This window comes from Psittacula echo (genome assembly GCF_963264785.1).
Source record: "Psittacula echo genome assembly, chromosome: 6".
NCBI classification, from domain to species: domain Eukaryota; kingdom Metazoa; phylum Chordata; class Aves; order Psittaciformes; family Psittacidae; genus Psittacula; species Psittacula echo.
In genome coordinates this window covers 6758018-6777414 of record NC_137743.1, presented here as the reverse complement: position 1 = coordinate 6777414, position 19397 = coordinate 6758018, and the positions used below count along the sequence as shown (strand labels likewise).

The window sequence follows — 19397 nt, the reverse complement described above, 5'->3', positions numbered from 1 at the left end:
CAGTACAATATAGCAAACCATTCACCAGCAAATACTGAAGCAGCACAGCCAGCTACCAGCATACACACAGGCACTGCACAGAACCTACTCTTAAGAAGTTAAACAAATCAAGGAACACCCAGAATAGGAAGCAAACAGCTTTAAAAGATAAAGAGAAGTCGAGTACAGGTAAAAGGAAATGCGTGTGCTCTTACAGGCTGAGGAGTGGAGCCAGAACTCCCTGTACTCTGGAAATCACTATATTCCTAAAGAAATTATAGCAGCAGGGATTAAAGCAGGGGCCTGCTCAAGGTGCTCAGACACAGACAGAGCTTCTGACCTTTGGAATCTCAGTACAGAAACCATGCTGCTGCTTTCAAAATGCATCTTTTAGCCACGGCTAAAGATGGTTAAAGATGGCTAAAAGATGTATTTTGAAAGCAGCAGCACAGTTTTTATTACAGGATCAGAGCAGTGTGTATTTGGAGCTGAGTTTATGTAAATAATGAGTTTGCATAAGAAGAGCAAGTTCCTTTCCAGCAACAAGTGTTACATCCAGATCTAATTCAGTTTAAAGTATTCAGCAGTATTTTTTTTTTTTTTACACATCAAAGGAATAAAGTTATGCTCCATCCCATAATTTACACTTATTCTATCTCAGTGCTGCTTTGGAGACAATTACTGCTCAGCTTTACCATTTTTTACTTCTGAAAATAAACTTGAAAGGCAAGTTTCACCTCTCACCAATGCCAGTGCCAGCCTGCTCCAACCACAGCTCTCAGTGGGCAATAACAACTGGACAAAGCACAAAATTCACTCATACTGCTCTGAAACTTCTCATTAACTCTGGGTAAGCAAGTTCTTACAAGTCAGTCACATAATTAAGGCTAATTTAACAGACACTGTAGTAAAAGCACATACAAAGCGAACCTGAAGAGTCAAATACACCATGCCTCGCAGTAGGAACTTTAAGTTATGGAAACTAAGATTGTAACAGACCAAATGCAAAGCCTTAAGTCTTGAATGGTTGTTAGGATTACATTCTGTTATACCACTTAAAATGCTAAAAGGTATTCAAAACACCAACTGAAGCTCCAAGTGGACAAGAACTAGCTAATACACAGACAACTCACCTACTGCTATCACAAAATGCCAAATTAGGCTAATTTTCTATCTGAGAAAATTTACATTGTTACAGAAGGTGACAAACATGTCATTATCCAGTATCTTTGAAAGAGAGCAAGCTCAGTATCTGTAATAATACTCCCAAAAAGTTGCATTACATCCTTGACTACAAAGCAATGCCAAATATTAACACAAAGAATCTCAGATTGGTTAGGGCTGGAAGGGACCTTAAAGCTCATCCAGTTCTAACCCCCTGCCACGGGCAGGGACACCTTCCACTCGAGCAGGTTGCTCCAAGCCCCTGTGTCCAACCTGGCCTTGAACACTGCCAGGGATGGGGCAGCCACAGCTTCTCTGGGCACCCTGCGCCAGCACCTCAGCACCCTCACAAGGGAAGAACTTCTGCCTAAGAGCTCATCTCAGTCTCCCCTCTGGCAGGTTAAAGCCATTCCCCTTGGCCTGTCCCTACAGGCCCTTGGCCAAAGCCCCTCTCTTTGTTTCTGTAGCCCCTTTAGGCACTGGAACTACTCTAAGGTGTCCCCTTAAGGAGCCTTCTCTTCTCCAGGCTGATCAAGTCCAGTTCTCTCAGCCTGTCTCCAAAGCAGAGCTGCTCCAGCCCTCTAACGGTTGGCTTTGACCTACATTTACCATTTATAAGGAAAACCAGCCTTTCTTACATATCTTTACATATTTACAATCATTCAAGCTCTTCTTATTTCCAAACATCTGCTATGCATTGTTGAGGACACTGAGAACCTGAAGCATAAATTGCTCCTAAATGCTCACCTAAACCTTACCTATAAAACACAAATGCTGGAACTCTGGAAACTCACCAAATGCTCCAATATGACACGTCGGTTTAATGTTCAACTGCTTCCTGCAACACACAACCTGCCTTAGGTACAACTTCTCACACCTTTATTATACTTGGCCATGGTGAGAGTGGGTTTGCAAGGCTTGACACTGTCAAGTGAGAACTGCTAAGGTTTGTCCTGAGAATGCTCCCTTCAGTTCCAATCCTTCAGTTCTACTCTACCTCTTCAGTTTGTCAGAACAGAGATGTGAATTTAAAGCTAGTCTCCAATACCAGCAAAGTAACAATAAAATGCCATGATCCAGCAATGTGACTGGCTCACCAAGTACAGCTTACTCTATGCAAGAATTCGGAAGCTTAATAAAGCTCATATACTGTATGTGCCTTGTTCCCAGTAAAAGGGCTGCTAAAATACAACTCCACCTTTGGAAGCTGACTGAAGCTGATTTTATCTTTGATCTTTTTATCTTTGTGGAATGATTTTTACAATGAGTTTTAGACTGGAAGTCCTGAGAATGTGCAGTAATTCATTTAACATTTTCCAGTTAAAATACATAGTACTTCAATTATGTACAGTCCCCAGACTACACAGCCTCTTCAGCTGTCATTTCAAGACCCATACATCATCTGTAATTTCTGGATGTGCTCAAGTGTCATCCTGCAATCAGACTTGTGACAATTGAGGGTCTAAATGGTTTTGCTAACTGCTTAAAATAGGATGCTATTTAAAAAAAAAAAGTGTCAAAGCCTTATATTTATCTTGAGAGAGCTGATAAATATATCCAGTCCAGCTTTGTATGTGGCAGTCTGTGAGAGATAACTACAGCGCTGTGCTCTTTGGATTCTATTCCTGGGCAAACTTACGCATCAGCCTGCGCAATGTTTAAGGAGTTTAATCATTTACATTCTCACCAGAGCCACACGAAGGCTGGCACTCTTAAACACGAAGTCCACAGGATAAAGCAGATCCCACCTGGGATCTGACCCGGTTTTGAAATGTCCCCGAATCGGCTGCGAGATGCGGGCCGCACACCTCATGCCATGCCCCGCGCCAGCAGCGAGCCCCGTCCCGGGTCGGAGAGCTCCCGCCGGGCCGCAAGCTGAGGCGCCGCGGAGCCCGGGCCGTGCTGCTTTTGGCACGCAGACCCCGCCACCGCGACCACCCCTTCACCCAAAGCCTGCCCCCGCGGGCGGCGGAGGGGCCCCGCCGGGGAGAGGGAGGCGGAGCCGGGCCCGCTCCCCGCGGTCGCCGGGGCCTCGCCTCCGCCATGCGGTGCGGCCGACGCCGGCACGCCTCGGCCCCTTCCGCACAGCAGGGAAGCGCCGCGCGACTCGCAGGCGGCCTCTCCCCAGCGCCAGGGAGGCGCCGGGCAGCGGGGCCAGCGGAGGGGCTCAGGGGGCGGGTACGGCCCGGCACGGCCGCGGGCAAAGGAGCAGCGCACGCTGCCCGCCGCGGCGTGGGGGGAGCGCGAAGTGAACCGGCGGGAGGGTGGTGGTGGAGGGGGCGGCCCGCACTGACCGTTCGCCCGCTTAAGGGCATTCTCGGGCCGCTGGAAGTACACCGGCATGATGGCGGCGGCCTCTCCTCACAGGGCGGCGGCGGCGGCTCGCTCCGTGCTCCAGCCAGGCAGCCTGCGAGGCCGGAAAGGGAGGGCGACCCCGCGCCCGCGCGCACTGACGCCGGCGGAAGCGGAAACCCCTCCCGGTGCGCGGGTGGGGCTGGGGAGCGCGGGACGCGAATGGCGGCGCTGGGGCAGTTCGGTGGGGAATGTCTGGCACCGGAGGATTGACTTGGAGTCGGTCGGAGCACCGGGGAGCTCGGTGAGCCCTCAGCGCAGAGCCGTACTGTGGCTGGTTTCTGTTGTTGGTGCCGCAGTGACGTCCCATGCTGTGGGTTAACTCTTAAGTGGAGGCAGAAGAACGGTTTTCTTCCTGGGCAATGTGCGCTCGCAGCCCGGAAAGCGAACCGCGTCCTGGGCTGCATCAAAAGAATCGTGACCAGCAGCTTACAGTGCCTAAAGGGACTAAAAGAAACCTGGAGAGGGGCTTTGGGCAAGGGCCTGTAGGGACGGGACAAGAGGAATGGCATTAACCTGCCAGAGGGGAGACTGAGATGAGCTCTTAGGCAGAAGCTCTTCCCTGTGAGGGTGCTGAGGCACTGGCCCAGGGTGCCCAGAGAAGCTGTGGCTGCCCCATCCCTGGCAGTGTTCAAGGCCAGGTTGGACACAGGGGCTTGGAGCAAGCTGCTGTAGTGGAAGGTGTCCCTGCTATAACCAGATGAGCTTTAGGGTCCCTTCCAACCCAAAGCACTCTAGGATTTTGGCAGCTAGTCATCATGTAGGCTGAGTCTTTGCTCCTCACAAGTTGTTGAGCTGGTTCAGAAATTGTACTGTGAGGCAGTTAAGAACTTGCAGAAAGGCCCTTCTGTGTGCACATGGTCACCGTCAGCTGCAGGTTTCATTAATATGAAAGATTTGGGAAACTTTGAGAGGAACTCAGCCATTCCTCTTAAGAGCAATAGTAATAGCAATATTAATGAGTGTACATGTGATAACTACTAGTGCCAGTGTGTATTTTTCAAAGCCACTGATGTGATTATTGGTGTATGGAGAGATAATGGAAGGTGTATAAATGTGTGTGAGTTACACACAAATTCCTGTAATGGTGGCAACAGACGCAGTAGAACAGCAGCAAGTGACTGTGTGACTAATGGGCTATTTTGGATGAGGAAACACCCGCACAGCACGCCACGTGAGGCAGGAATGTGCACCTCTGCAGCTGCATCATCGATGCCATGGTGATTGTAGCTGCGACCCTCTGCAGACCTGGCTGTCTGATGCTGGTTCCTTAAATATGTCCAAGTATGAGTTTTCAAAAACCACAGAGGTGGATGGAGAGGATGAATTCATGATTACTTAACACTGCCTGCTCCTGTCTTTGGACTTTCTGGTTTGGTACATTTCTTTCTTTATTCTCGTAAGTTGGTTTCTTTTTGCATCCAGTTCACATCAACCATCTTGCTTGGCCACCAGAAAGCTTCATAACCATTATGCCACACATGTAAAACTTCTGGGCTTTTTTCTGTTGGTTTGTAATCACAGGACCACGTAATTAAGGTTGGCCAAATGACTTGGGTAATCTGCAGCTAGAGCCGCCCGAGAAAGAATATATATGATTGTTACTCCACAGAATCAGGTCAACCAAAAATCAGGTATCTACATCTGGGGTAATGGGCACAAGTTACTCCTGGGACACAATAGGAAAGTTTCTCACAATAATCAGCAGGTGGAATAATCTCTCCAGGGAAGTGATGGATTCCCCAGAGTTGGACTCTTAGGATTCAGCTGGACAGGGTGATGGTACATTCAGCCTAGGCCACGCTTTGCCCAGAAAGGTTAGACCAGACGATCCTTGAGGATGCTTCCAAGCTGGTATTCTATGATTCACAGCTTATTGCTAAAAACCAAATAGTTAAAGCTAAGAACAACAAAGACACAGTCACTGTATGGAAGCTTTAGCACCACGAGGGTATCCATGTAACACTGATCCCTTTCCACTCTATTGCATGAGTCCATTCTAGAGTAAAAAATGTGGTGGTGGGGGAAGCAACTTTGCTTTTTCAGGCTCTTGGGAGTTTCTGCATGTCCTTGTGTCCTTGGTACCTTTTTGAGGCCCAAGTGACAGGTACTGCACACGGTGTCCTCCCATCAGGCCACATACTCATTTATACGACGGTATTTTATGTACAGCCTGCACTCTGAACTGTCCCTGGCAGCCTGGTTGTTTCTGTTTCAAACCACAGCTGTACATTCAGTAGAGTCTTCATTAAGCTATTTATAGTGCTGAACAAGTCCTTGTCTTTATAAAGTTAATTTAAAAGTCTGTCTGATGAGTACCAGACACCACCTCCCAGCATCCGCTGGCTGCCCATGCCCATGTCACCGAAGCCAGTCCCTGTCCCAATACCCCACAATCTTCTCTGGGGTCACCCAGGCTCTGGCAGGGAACCGCAGGTTTGCTGCCCAGTGTTTACTGCTGGTTTACAGCAGTGTTTGCTATATGGGAGCTCACTCCACTTCTGAATCTCTCTGAAGTTTCCAGGCTTCAATCAAGATGATTTTCTATCAGAAGCAGCTTTTATGGTCTTACTCCTCATGTCTCTTTTTACAAGGCAGCTAAGTATATTGAACATGTGTGGTTTAACCTTATGAAAATCGTATCATACCCTTGAGTGTGTTCCCCATCCAGGTGTGAGCCTTGACAGGACTGGCCTATCTCCCAGGACTGCACATTTTCTTTAGACACTTCTGATGTTCCTGTAGTTATCCCAGGTAATTTGGAAGTTTCTTCTTCCTCATCACTGGCTGATCTGGACCATTAGCATGCTATGGCTTCTGTATGTGGTATTCAGCTTCATCCAAACTTGAAAATAAGATGGGCTAATTCACAAATAAACTTGATGTTAAACAGGAATAGCTGTTGTGCTCTATGAATGTTCCTCACCTTACTTGGGCCATCTTTCGGGAACAAGCCAGCCTTTATGCACATTACGCCTGTATTTGGGCAGAGACTGGATTGAGAGCAGCCCTGGGGAAAAGGTCTTGCGGGTGTTGGTCAATGAGAAGCTCAGCATAAGCGGGTAGTGTGCTGGGCTGCATCAAAAGGAGCGTGAGCAGCAGCTCCGGGATGGGATGCTGCCCCTCTGCTGTTCCCTGAGGAGTAACCCACTGCAGTCCTGATCCAGCTCTGGGGCAACAGCACAAGAGGGACGTGGAGCTGTCGGAGCGAGTCCAGAGGAGGCCATGGAGATGCTGCGAGGGCTGGAGCAGCTCTGCTCTGGAGCCAGGCTGAGAGAGCTGGGCTGGGTCAGCCTGGAGAAGAGAAGGCTCCTGAAGGGGAGACCTTAGAGCAGCTCCAGTGCCTAAAGGGGCTACAAGAAACCTGGAGAGGGGCTTGGGACAAGGGCCTGTAGGGACAGGCCAAGGGGAATGGCTTTAACCTGCCAGAGGGGAGACTGAGATGAGCTCTTAGGCAGAAGCTCTTCCCTGGGAGGGTGCTGAGGCGCTGGCACAGGGTGCCCAGAGAAGCTGTGGCTGCCCCATCCCTGGCAGTGTTCAAGGCCAGGTTGGACACAGGGGCTTGGAGCAACCTGCTCTAGTGGAAGGTGTCCCTGCCCGTGGCAGGGGTTGGAATTGGATGAGTTATGAGGTCCCTTCCAACTCAAAGTAGTCTGGAATTCTATGGTTCTGTGACTGCAGCCGTTCTTCAGGGCTATGTACATTTTCTGGCCGTGACTTCGGAAAGCAATTGCCCTCAGACCCTCTCCTGTCGGATCACATTCCCCATAAGCAGTGTCAGCACCCTCGCTTAGGGGGGGGCTTAGAAATGGCGGCGGGCGCTGAGTGGACGCGCGGCGGGCGGGGCGGGGCGGGGCCTGCGGAGGGCGGAAGGCGGCGAGGCCGGGGTGGGAAGATGGCAGAGCCGGAGCCGCAGCTGCTGCTGGCCGTGGGGCTGATCGGTGAGGGCCCGCCCGGCCCGGGGACGTGCTGGGGCGTGGGGGGCTGCCGGGAGGGCCGGCCCGGGGCCGGGGATCGGCTGGGGGTACTGGTTAGTGGTGGCCCGCCGAGTAGGGCCTGTCCCGGCTGGGCGCTGTCAGCCTGAGGTTATGCCAAGGGGTGGGGGCTTGGTCTGCCTGTTACAGAGCTAAACCGTGCACAACTCGGGCAAGGTGCCTTAAATTCACGGCTTCTGGGTTTTCTGTGTGAAATCAGAAATAGGAAAAGGGGGAGAAATCATAACTAAGCTGGTCTGGGTGCTTGCTGGTCAATACCTTGCTCATAGGAATGCCTGTTCACACTCCTGGTGCTTACTTGACCTCATCAAGCAGGTCAAGAGGGGATCTTTATTAACACCTAAAACTCGCAGCACAAGTGCTGCTCTGCAGTTTAAGCCATAGTGGCAGAACTGGCTATCTAGGGTCAGGGTAAGGTGGAATTTTAATCTAATTCCAGGAAACAAACCTGATTAACCCATCAATTTACTTCCTTGCTGCTGTTTGGCATTCTCACAGTGAACATCTTTCCACCATAGAAAAAGACACCAACGGAGATGCTTTGTGGGTTTGGTGTTATCCATCCATAACAGCTGAACTGAGGAGTCTGTTGCTGCGAAAGTGCTGCCTTACAGATGAAAACAAATTGCTTCATACCTTTGTATTTGGGCAGTATAAAAGGTCATGGTTCTACATCACAACTGTGGAAGTTCAAGATTCTCCAGCCTTGAAAAAGGTAGGATTTGGCCAGCTGGCTTTTCAGTGGAGTGCAGGGAAGGCTTCTGCGGAGCTTCCTCTGGCAGTTTAAACAGTGTTTCCTGTTGTATGCTATGAGGAAGGGAAGGTATTTGAGGTTTTGTGTGCTCACAAACGCAGCTTTTACCCAGCTAACTAGTCCACATGTTTCAGTTTTCACCCAGTCATATACTGGATGGAATTGCAGAGGGATTGAGGTACTCATTACCCAGTCTAGATTCTTTGCATTAAAATGGTAATGCTATTTTATCTTATTGTTTCTAATTACTTTGAGTTTCAAGTTCAGCATTTGGTTTCTTTTTTTTTTTTTTTTTTCAGAAAAAAAACCAAACCTAAACAAAAAAAAATCTTCTGCAAAAGGTCTTTCATCCTGTCCAAAAATCTTGTTTGTATAGAATTTGATGGGGTTTTTATTTAAAAGGTTGAGTTACATAGGTACTTTCTTTGTCACTGCATTGATAACTGGAAGACTGCAAATACGCTATTATCTTCTATACTTCCCTGTTACGAAGATCATTAAATTCTGTTAAGCTTATTCAAGGTTCATACTTCATGCTGTACTGTTTAATAGGAGGATAATGTGGTCATTTTGCATGCCCACAGCAGGACGTTGCTTGCCTTTTTTCTCTTATGAACTTTAAAGATGTAAAAAAAATTAATAACACAATGCGTCCGAGTGCTGTCTCCAACAGTGGGAGATGCTGTTTGAGTTAGACACGTGAGCCCGATCATTGTGTGCACACTTTTAGCCTTACATTGTCCCTGCCCACAATCTGGATTAAGGAAGTTCAAGAGTATTTCTGTTCATGGGCCTGCAATCCGTGATTTCTTTTTTCCAGTCTCTTTCTAAATGTGTTGATGCTGTCTGCCTCCATAGCCTCCTTTGGCAGCAAATTCAGGAAGTTTCCTACTTGCTGTGGGGAAGAGAAATGTCTCTCTCCAAAATAATCTTATGAGATCAAAGAAAAGCAACTCTTAGATAGTAGATTAAGCGAAAGATAGTATGTACTAGAGCTGACTCAGTGGAAATGAGTCACATCAGAAATCCCTTAACCAGGCCTTTTCTGCAGTTAGTGACTTGGATCTGCAGCTACTGCTCACTTTTGGGTTTTAATTGAAACACCCTGGCAGAGTACTGTAGGAAGCTCAATAATGTGACAAAGACTGTTGATATGGGGTCATTAAATAAGCTCTGTTTTTCTGTGTGTGTGTTTTACCCAGGTGACCCACTTCTCCATTGTTCTGATGGCCAAAGACTTCAACCCAGAGAAATATGCAGCTTTCACTAGGATACTGTGTAGGTCTGTATAAAAGCTGTTGTGGGATACTGCTGTGTGCGTGTTTAGGTCTTGCTAAAGCAAAACATTCAGTTGCATTGTGTTGGGTTTGCATTTGGTCTAACAATCTGCTGGAAACTCAGTCCCATTCTGTAAATCCTTGATCTGAGCTTGAGTTCGTGCAGTAAGTGTTGGGTGAATGTCAGATGCCCAATAGGCTTTAATGTGTCCTCTTGCAGCACGCACCACCGCCCACCTACTAGTTTTCTCTGAGAACATACTTTTACAAAGTATAAACATTTGGGAAGAGGTCACTGTGTAGTCAAAGGTCACCATGTGTATGGTGGGCAGCTTATATCCCTCCACAGCATCTCTACTAAAAATATTTCTTGTAGCTCCTCTGACCTCCACTGCACCCGGGGATGCTCTTGCTTTTTCTGTAGGAAAATGAGAGCCCTCTGCATCTCAAGGTCTGTGGCTTGTGTCTTCTTTCTTCTTCCAACCAGACTGCTGTCTTCTTCCCTTGTCTCTCCATGTCCCCGTTCTCATGATCTTTTCTCTGCATCTTTCTTTGCTTTTCCTTCAGTTCCCAAGTTAGTTGGGTCCTGGCTCTTGACACCAAGAATGTTCCCTGAGTTACTGCAATTAATTAGATGCAGTTGTAAGGTTATTGTATGTATTTGGTATGCTGTCAGGCTTACCAGTTCTGTAGGATAACGAAAAACTGAGGTTGTTGGTTTTCACTGATACATGAAATACTTACATTCATTGTGGATCACGTTAATGCTGGTCTATCAGCTAGTACTTCTTTCCAAATCCAGGATGGAATCCTCTAGTTTCACATGTGACACAGCTTTGTGTTAGAGCTCATAAGGAAATACATGGTTGAGAGCTTCAGTGCTGCTCCTGAAGTACCTTAACATGTAGAATAGGTTATGTTGTCTCTCTGCTGTCTGTGAGACAGCTAAAAGCACATGGGGCTTGTTGGTGTGTGGTTGTTTTGTGTTGGCTTTGTTTTATTTTAAATTGGTATCAAGGACATGTTTTTATTTTTCTTTGGACATTTAACAAAAAGTACAGAAGACTGTCTAATGATAAAAATGGGTAAAGAATATAAAACTTACCTGGTGACATGGCATGCATGTAATAATAGGGGTTACTGTAGTAGTTGCTTTTTCATAAAGCAGGTACCTTCCAAGTCTGCAAAGAATCCTGGACACCTGCTTACTCCTTTGTCCTGTTTCTGTGTTGGTAAATTGTTGGTCCTTTCATCAAATAGAAGCTCAAATGGAAATACAGGAAGTTTTTTATCCTAAAACACAGACATGGTTTTGGGTGCATGTTGTAAGACTTGTAGCTTAGTATTTAAAATCTCAACAGGTGTCCAGAATAAGAATTCTTAGCAATAACATTGCTATTTGTGATACTGTGGTTTGATTTTTGTGTTCATATATCTGCTGGTACCGATTGCAATCAGAACAGTAGACTCTCTTCTTTTCACACAGAATCTACCTGAAGCATGGAAGTCCAGTTAAGATGATGGAGAGTTACATTGCAGTCCTTACAAAGGGCATCTGCCAAAGTGAAGAAAATGGATCTTTCCTCAGCAAGGATTTTGATGCTCGGAAGGCTTATCTTGCTGGTTCCATCAAAGGTTATTTAATATCCAAAATCTCTCTTCTGATTTCTTTTGTACAATATAAAATACACTCCATTTTTCATGTGCATTTCAAGTAAATAGTGTTAACAGTATTATCTGTGCTGTTGTTACTAAGCTTCTTCAAAAAAACAAATGATAATATCAGCATGTATGTCTTCTATAAAATATTTTTCCCTCTTTTCTAGATATAGTGTCTCAGTTTGGAATGGAAACAGTTATCTTGTATACAGCACTGATGTTAAAGAAGAGAATTGTAGTGTACCATCCTAGAATAGAAGCTATTCAGGAATTTACCAGGTACTTTATCAATCCCTACCCACCCTGAAAAGTCCAACATATTTGAACCTTCTTTGAGAGGAAAGTCCATATTTTAAGGGGAAAAGCTTTCTTAAACCTGTTTATTGGAATCCTGATACATTCCTCTTAAGGATTTAGTCATGTTTTTGTCAGCTCAGACAAGTTTAACTGTAGAATGAGCAATAAGCTCTGCTTGCACTGATAGTAGAAATCTCTTTAATTAATGTATCTGCATGCCAAACAAGACCTAACCAGACTAGTTCTTCCTTATGCATTTAATACTGTGAAACTATAATTCATACAAGTGTGTCAAATGTCAACCTAATTTCCCCAGGACTTTGCCTGCTTTAGTGTGGCATCGGCAAGACTGGTCAATTCTTCATTCATATGTACATCTACATGAGGAGGAAGTGGAAGCCTTAAAAGCCTGCACAGGTAGAGAGAATTTATTCATCAAAAAATAAAACTTAATTCAGTTTCTATTTCTGCAAGTTCTTGCACCAGTGCTCTTTGGGTGGGGAAATAGAGTTATTTAGCTATTAATGCTATTGCTCCAAGTTTAACAGCATCATTTTCTTTAGAAAAGGCAAATGGACTAAGCAGGTATGTTAGAAGATGAGTAGTTAATCTGGTGTTTCTTGGATCCGCATCAGACCACTCCTAATCACAGGTGCAAAGCAGCTTTGAGACTTTTCTGATGTTGAGATCAGAGGGATTGAATGTCTCACTGCTGGACAGAAGCAGCTCACTTTGGATAAGCTACTTTTCTACCCAACTTCTACACAGAGCCAGTAACTGAATTTTAGGATTTTTCCTCCTTTTTTTTTCTCCAGTTTCTAACTCTGAAGTTCTTTATTTTTACTCTGACTGCTGCCAGTAAAGTGTCTGGCTCCTGCTCACAGGTCGACTTGACCATCTCTGTAGGAGTTTGATTTGTGTGACACACTGCTGTGTGTGCATAGTACTTAACATATAATCCAGGAAGAGGCCTTTGGTGTATGCAAAGATTAGCATGACACATAATGTGACAATTAAGAGGCTTCTCTACACAGAGTAATGAACAAGAAGACTACTCCTCTTCAGTATTTCTGCTGCATTACCAACAGTGCTCGTTTCAGCTCTCAGAACATCTTCCATGGAGAAAAGCTGCTCTAAGTTTGCTCCCCTGGCATGCTATAAATAAGAAGATCTGCTGGGTTTATTCCTCTGTTCCAGTCTAATACTGACTTAGTGACAAGGAGCTCCAGAATTCAGATTCTTTTAAAGAGGAACTTCAGTGACTTTTTCATTTGCAAATGAATAATTTTAGTAGCAGGGTAGGGAGAGAATTTAAAATGTCAAATCAATAACCTTTTTATACTGCAATTAGTGTTAGTTCAAGGCAATTTTAGAAGCTGATTTTTAAGCTTCTGCTGGACATGCTTGTTAAGTGATTGATAATGTGAAGAGAGCAACCTCCTGGGTCCGCTATGTATCATGTCAAATATTCTCAGAACAGACATTAGGACTGTGGTTTTTTGCAGTGTTTTGGTTTTGTTCGTGAAGATCCTAATCTTGCCAAAATTCTGCTCCCTAGGTTACATTGCTGGATTCACAGATTCTGAAGTGAACAGTAGACCAGACCTCTACGATGTGTATGTGAATTTGGCAGATAGTGAGATCACCGTTTCCCCCCAAGTCAAAGGTTGGTTGCTTTTTACAGTTTGGATTTAGAGGCCTTTTATTCCAGAGTTGATAGTAATTGCTCTAGTAATTGCTCAGCCTCACTGCAGGTCAAGGATTTGTGATCCTTCTTCCATCCGGGTTCTGAAAAGTCAACATGTAAGCTTCTGTCTTTCTGTTTTATTGACACCCTGGAAGACTTGGGTTTAAACTTAAACAGGGGAAGTTCAGGTTAGATACAAGGAAGTTCTTTACTGTGTGAGGGTGGTGAGGCGCTGGAACAGGTTGCCCAAAGAAGTGGTAAATGCTCCATCCCTGGCGGTGTTCAAAGCCAGGTTGGATGGAGTCTTGGGTGACATGGTTTAGTGTGAGGTGTCCCTGCCCATGGCAGGGGGTTGGAACTGGATGAGCTTAAGGTCCTTTCCAGCCCAAACCATTCTGTGATTCTATGAAATGTATAGTTTAGATTTCAAAACATCCGTGTCACACAGTTACCTGGAAGAGACTTTCAGCTGAATACAGAAACATCACCTGAGTCTTTAGAATAAAATTGTATTATATACGTGCAGATTGGGGATGATGTGAAAGCAAAGATTGTATATTGCTTGTCATCTTGCTGGTCCTCATCACCTGCTTAGGGGCACTTTAGATGTAGACAACTTGCCTGTGCTGGCATGGCTGTTGGTACAACAGATTACTGCCTTTACTGATAGCTTTCAAACATCAGTCATGAAGAGGACTCCTTATTTTGGCCTGTTATTCATACACATTTCTAGGTACCACAGAAATGGTGATTTTGTGTGAATGTGTGCTTTGTTATTTTCCTTACCCAGAGGCAATGACAATGGGAAAACTTCACAAAGAAATCGGACAACTAATTGTTCAGTCTGCAGAAGACCCAGAGAAGTCAGACAGCCAAGTCATTAAGGTTAATATTGGAATTTTAAATTAAGTTAAATTCCTGTTATTGCTAAATCTTGGGGGGGGTGGGGGGGGGGCGAAGAGGAGACAGATTGTCCCTAAGAATTAATCTCTCCTATCCTTTGCCTTTGTACAAATGAGCATTTTTATTCTTCATACAAGTTTTTAAGGATGATTTGTTTTATATTACCTCTTTGGTAGCCACACTGCTGAATAAACTTCAGATACAATATTGATTCTAAGACTTCAGTAAAATTAGTTTCCCAGGTTTATTCTACGAAGCATGTCTTTTGCTCAGTACCTTGTCAATAGCATTGTCAATACCTTTGAAAAAGTCCTACTGAGATACAGCTTCTCAGCTGTAAAGCCTGATTTGTATGATGTATCCGATATCTAATAGATTATTAGACATTCACAACAGAGCAGCTTAATCAAAAGAGCTCAGTTAGGCCAGTGAGAGAAGCCTGTGGAGAGACTGAGCCTGCAGAGAGGCTGTGCTCTATTTATTCAGCCTCACACACAGAGCTGTTGCAAGTATGCCTTAAAATAAATGAGATCTTTATTTAAAATTCACTCTTTATCAATATTTTATTTTTAATAAGTATTGATTTTATTGGGGTTTTGGTTTTTTTTAATAAGCATACATTAAAACATTACAATTCCTAACATCGTTGCTTGATTTTCTGTTTTTCAAGGAGATTTCTCTGAAGACAAAAGAAATCCTGGCTACTTTAGCCTCACTTACTGAAGCTTCTGACAGCAATGAAAAACCAACCCTGAACTCTGAGGCTCTGAAACAAAAGCGATTTCCACCAGCTACGGAAAACTTCCTTTTTCATTTAGCAGCTGCTGAACAAATGCTCAAAATCTGATTTTTGATGCACTTCAGTCTTATGGACCAATTTCAAAATACTGTCTTTGCCATACAGCTAGGTATCCCTGATATTTTATATGGAAAAATTAAAGGTGTAAGAGTGAAGTCATATTTACCGTAATAATGCAGAATATTGGAGCTTGACTGGGAACATATGGAGGCGTATTTGGGAACATTCCTGATGTCATTATCTTTCCCAAGTATAATTTTGTATATGTGGCTCCTGTATTTCATATCAGAATGTGAGTGTATATACAAGTGAGAGGGGCTTGTGTGTCCAGGCTGTGCCAGATGTGATTATAGTGGCTGTTTGTCCTGCAGGTTTCAGATGTCAGACAGCTCTGGCTTCTCTTCATGGGGTCTGGAACACAGGCTGTGGGTGTAAAACCAGTGCAGTTTGGATGGGCTGGTCTCTGCACAAGGATACACTGAATGTGCAGCTGGGCTAAGTGTTCATTCTGGGCTTCCAGGTATGTGAGCCTGTCAGATTCTGCTCTTGCTCTGGACTGCCTCATACCTGGAAATCCCAAATAAATGGATGAGTTCTCTTCTTTCTACTTGAAAGTGTCTAGATGTAAAAAAGGATGCCTGGGAAAGTCTGATCTGGTCGCCTTAGTATATAAAGGAAGAGGTATTTTAAAGCTCAGGTGGGAGTTGAGCACCTCTTTTGAACTCTTGCCTTAGAGTTTTTCCCCCCTTTCACTCCCTCCCATGCCTCTAATGGAGGGAAAAGAGGACAGGATGACTGTCTGTAACATGGGGCTTCCTTGCGGGAGGGGGTCACAGACAAGCACAGCTTTACAGCTGAACTCATGTAAGAAATTGGTGTTCTCAGCTGAGAAGATACCTGGCCACACATCTCTGATCCATTTGACAGAAAACCGGATGAGTTAAACCCTAATGGACTAGTGATGTTCAAGTGGTCGGGTACCACAAGTAGAACATCAGCCTCTTAAACTGCTTGAGCTGCAACACAGGTACTGTCTGATGGTGCTCTGTGTAGACTAAATCTAGATGGAAACTTTTGAAGTAATAGTGAAAACTGGAAGATAGTTTAGAAGGAATTAAAATTTGCCTACTTGTTTGGTTGCATAGCCATAACTGAAGAGGTTTTTATTGTTCTTTCATTGAGCAGCCTGAAACTAACTGTTTTGTAATCTTCTGAGAAGAACTTAGAGGCTTTGTAGGGAAATACTGAGCCAAACAATCTGTATTCCTTCAGAAATGGCCACAACAAATGAGTCAATTCTGCAGTAGCACTTTGGTTTAAGAACCCTTTTCCTGGCCTTTGTACAGCTAGCATGTGGGTTTACATAGAGATTTTTATACTTAGGATTAAAACTTTAGTAATCAATATTTATATTGTCAAATAGTTGGATGTTTGCTATTCTGAAACTGGTAGAGCTCCTCACTAACCGTGTGCAACTGGTTTGAAAACAGGGGTGTCTTTTGCTATGTGTGATACGTGAAGAAAGTCTGTTTTGGAATGTGATTAAGGAACGTGGCATCTATGTAGAAAATGAAGCGTTATTGCAGTCAGTAAATGAAAGTGCTTCAGAATAACCCCCTATTTTCAGGGGTCTAAAATCCTACTTTAAACACTCCCTCTGCAGTTTCAATCCTGAGCACAGAAGCATGTGCCTTTTTTCTTTAACTTCTGAGAAGAATTCTGTAGTCACCTTTGGTTACCTGGATGTGCTCTGCAGCATTTCTTTCTCCATTTGCCCATTAATGCTTTTTCTTAATGGTTTCTCTAATATTGCTGCTTCTGGTTTGAGACTTTTACAACAGTTGGAAGAGCAGAACTGCAAAATGATGCTGAAAATTCCATTCAGGGCCTATTTGGAAGTCTTTTGCCAAGAAAAAGCGGAGTACACTTTCAGTCTTACCACCACCTTGTAACTGTGGAGAAATTCAATTTCTTCATAACAAAAAGCCTTCAGGTGTATCATTAAGGTCGTTTGGCTGTTAAGAGACAACCACAAAAAGCAGAGAAGCTCAGGTACGGACGAAATGTTGAATGCCTGGTTTGCTTTCTGGTTTGGAAATGTTCAAGTTGAAAATCTCTGGTTTATGGTAGATCTGTTGTGTGTGAAACCAATGAAATACGATTTTGCACTTAAGGGACTGGACTCGGAGCATGCTCATGCCTATTAAAAGAACCCTGAATAATCCTTTAATTTATGTAAATTTATTCTTGGATAGCTGTGAGCACTGAGTCACAGGCCTCAGCTCTTAGTTTGGCTATAGCGGGGTCAAGCTACAGCTTGATGTTAAGGAGATTGGAAATGGACTACTACATGTTCAACCAGTTTTGTCATCTGTGCTGATTTCGTCAGCCCTTTGAAAAATGTATTGCCCTCCCCTCCTAGCTTCAGTGCTTTCAGAGGGTTTTCCTCATGTTCTGTGTTTTCTTACTGACTTTTGACACTGTTTCCTCTCAGAAAGTTTTAGAATAGGAAAATCTGGAGGGTCAGGACAGGGAAGGATTTCTGCTTATTTCTCACTTCCCTTTCCCCAGGATGTGTACAAGCAGACTGTGTGTGCAGTTGCTGGCTCTGCAGTCAGATGACACGGATGACATCCTTTCTTCTTCCTCCTCGAAGCAAAGACTGCGTAAAATGAAGTTTTCATTCATGCCTTCATGTTCTACTGCCTTTCTGTTCCCGATAAATACAAAATAGTGAATGATGGCTCCTGTCGACCTGCTATGAGGTGTATAATAATTGAAAGCCTTGAATTCAAGTGAAAATTGTAGCACTTCTGCTTCCTCAGCTGAGGCAAGAGGTGCTCCCTGAGTACTGCCTCACTGCCCACATGAACCAGCTCTTGTGCTAGCTGGAGTATAACTTCACTATGTTTGCAGGCACTGAAAGGTAGATGGTGAACAAGGCAAAGGCTTGCCACAGGGAGCAGCATAAACAGTCATAGAACTACTGAAAGCTGCTTCTGCTTTCAGCCTCTGCCTGCTGCCAAAAGGGCTAATGAGGATTTGGTACCAGTGTGTTGTGAGATGATGTTTGAAGCAGCTTCATTGCTAGATAAAAACCAAGTTATAAAGCTCTGTGTGGGAAGTCCACAGCTGCCTCACACTGCCTTACACCTCTCCCTTGGCAGCAGCGGGACTTAAGTCAGAGGGATCTGTGGTCAGGTGAGGTCATTCCTTGTAGGCTGCCAAATGCTGTGAGACTCCAAGGAGACTCCAAAGCCTGGGCAACAGCTGCTTCCCGAGCCACGCTGAGCAGCATGTAGCATGTTGTTCCCTGTCTGATGGGGAAGGAGCTGCAGTGCAGGACTCTCTCCCTCCCTCCTTCCTTCCTTCCTCCACCCCTATGGCCCGCAGGGAAGAACAGCATGGCTGTGTTAGAGGCTTGGGGCTAACACAGCTCCAGCTGGGGAAATGCTTTGATCTGGTTATTTCCTAACATGAGAGTAGCTGATCTTATTATATTAAAGCTCCATTAAAAAGACGTGGAAGCCTCATGTCATATTCCTCAATTTCAAGATGACAAGCTGAGCAGGTAGGGAAGTGTTAGCACACTGTGCTGTTCTGAGGCATGTTTTCCTTGAAGCTGAAACCACCTACTGTAGTTTACCACACCTGAAACTGGTTCCACCACTAGTGCACTGTCACTTAACACAGCCGTGGTGCTAAAGGCAGGAGACAGCCCTGCCTCGGGCAGGCAAGCTGTTAACCTGTTCCATGTTACAAAGGGAAGGTTTTCCTGTAGGTGCTGACTCTCAAGTCCTTCAAACAGGATGCTCTGCTGCTTGTCCCAGTCTTGTTCTCCTCGCTTACTGCAGTACCAGTAAGTCTGGACAGTTCTCCTCCTTGTCTCACAATGGCTCTGTTTCAGGACTGAGGGTGTCAGGGCCCTTTTAGCAATGTATTTTCCGTGCCCTCATTTGGGAAGCAGCTGAATCACCCACGCTGCCAATGTAAGTGGCAGGTGCCTGCCCTCCTCTTCTGGAAAATTCTGGTTGGGGCAATAGAGAGAGGGGGAAAGCAAAGAGGGATTTAATAACCCGGAGGGAGCTGTGTTTAATGTGGCAAGTTTCAACTGGGGTGTTCAGTAAGAAGCCAGCAGAGTTTGCTAATGGGCAGCTGTAATAACAGGCGCTGTTACCAGCCCTTCTCCATCAGCCTTACTCACAGAGCTGTAATGACATCAATTTGCTTAAAACATCCAAGTCTGGTGCCAGAGAATTTATGGCTTGTCTGGTTACCAGGACGACTCAACGTTATGGATGTGTTATCTCCCATTTGTTGGCCTTGCTCTAATGTTGGGGTTTGGGTTGTTTTGTTTTCCTTGCTCCCACTGTGGCTCATGTAACTGGTATTTACTTTGGCTATTCTTAAATCACGATTAAAAAGGAGTGGGAGAGGTGCAAGTCTTCATTGCACTGCCATTTAATGTCTGCTGAGGGTGGCATGAGACCCCGGCTGAGGTTCCTCTGGTATGTTATTGGAATAGAACTAA

At 44.9% G+C, this 19397-nt stretch overlaps 2 protein-coding genes across 3 annotated transcripts in view; one reads left to right on the top strand and one right to left on the bottom strand.

The window, feature by feature from the left end:
• EIF3A (eukaryotic translation initiation factor 3 subunit A) overlaps positions 1–3562 on the bottom strand; it is a 35338-nt gene extending 31776 nt beyond the window's left edge. The window contains exon 1 of the mRNA XM_080621282.1: positions 3438–3562. Coding sequence (XP_080477408.1) covers positions 3438–3486 — 49 coding nt within the window. The 5' untranslated portion in view covers positions 3487–3562. The remainder of the gene's footprint in view (positions 1–3437) is intronic.
• A 3828-nt stretch (positions 3563–7390) lies between these two features.
• DENND10 (DENN domain containing 10) lies at positions 7391–17569 on the top strand (the record flags this gene model as incomplete). Of its 2 annotated transcripts, XR_013957272.1 has the most annotated exons (10): positions 7391–7436; positions 8009–8205; positions 9447–9526; positions 11008–11156; positions 11348–11459; positions 11794–11894; positions 13036–13143; positions 13955–14049; positions 14738–16918; positions 17438–17569. XR_013957272.1 is itself a non-coding variant. In XM_080622161.1 (9 exons), 9 exons carry the CDS (start codon positions 7391–7393, stop codon positions 14912–14914), a joined length of 1065 nt encoding a protein of 354 aa, XP_080478287.1. In that variant the 3' UTR covers positions 14915–17204. The 2 variants fall into 2 exon arrangements, 1 of the variants encoding a protein (XP_080478287.1); XM_080622161.1 differs by lacking the exon at positions 17438–17569 and having other exon boundaries at positions 14738–17204.
• Positions 17570–19397: the final 1828 nt, after the last annotated feature.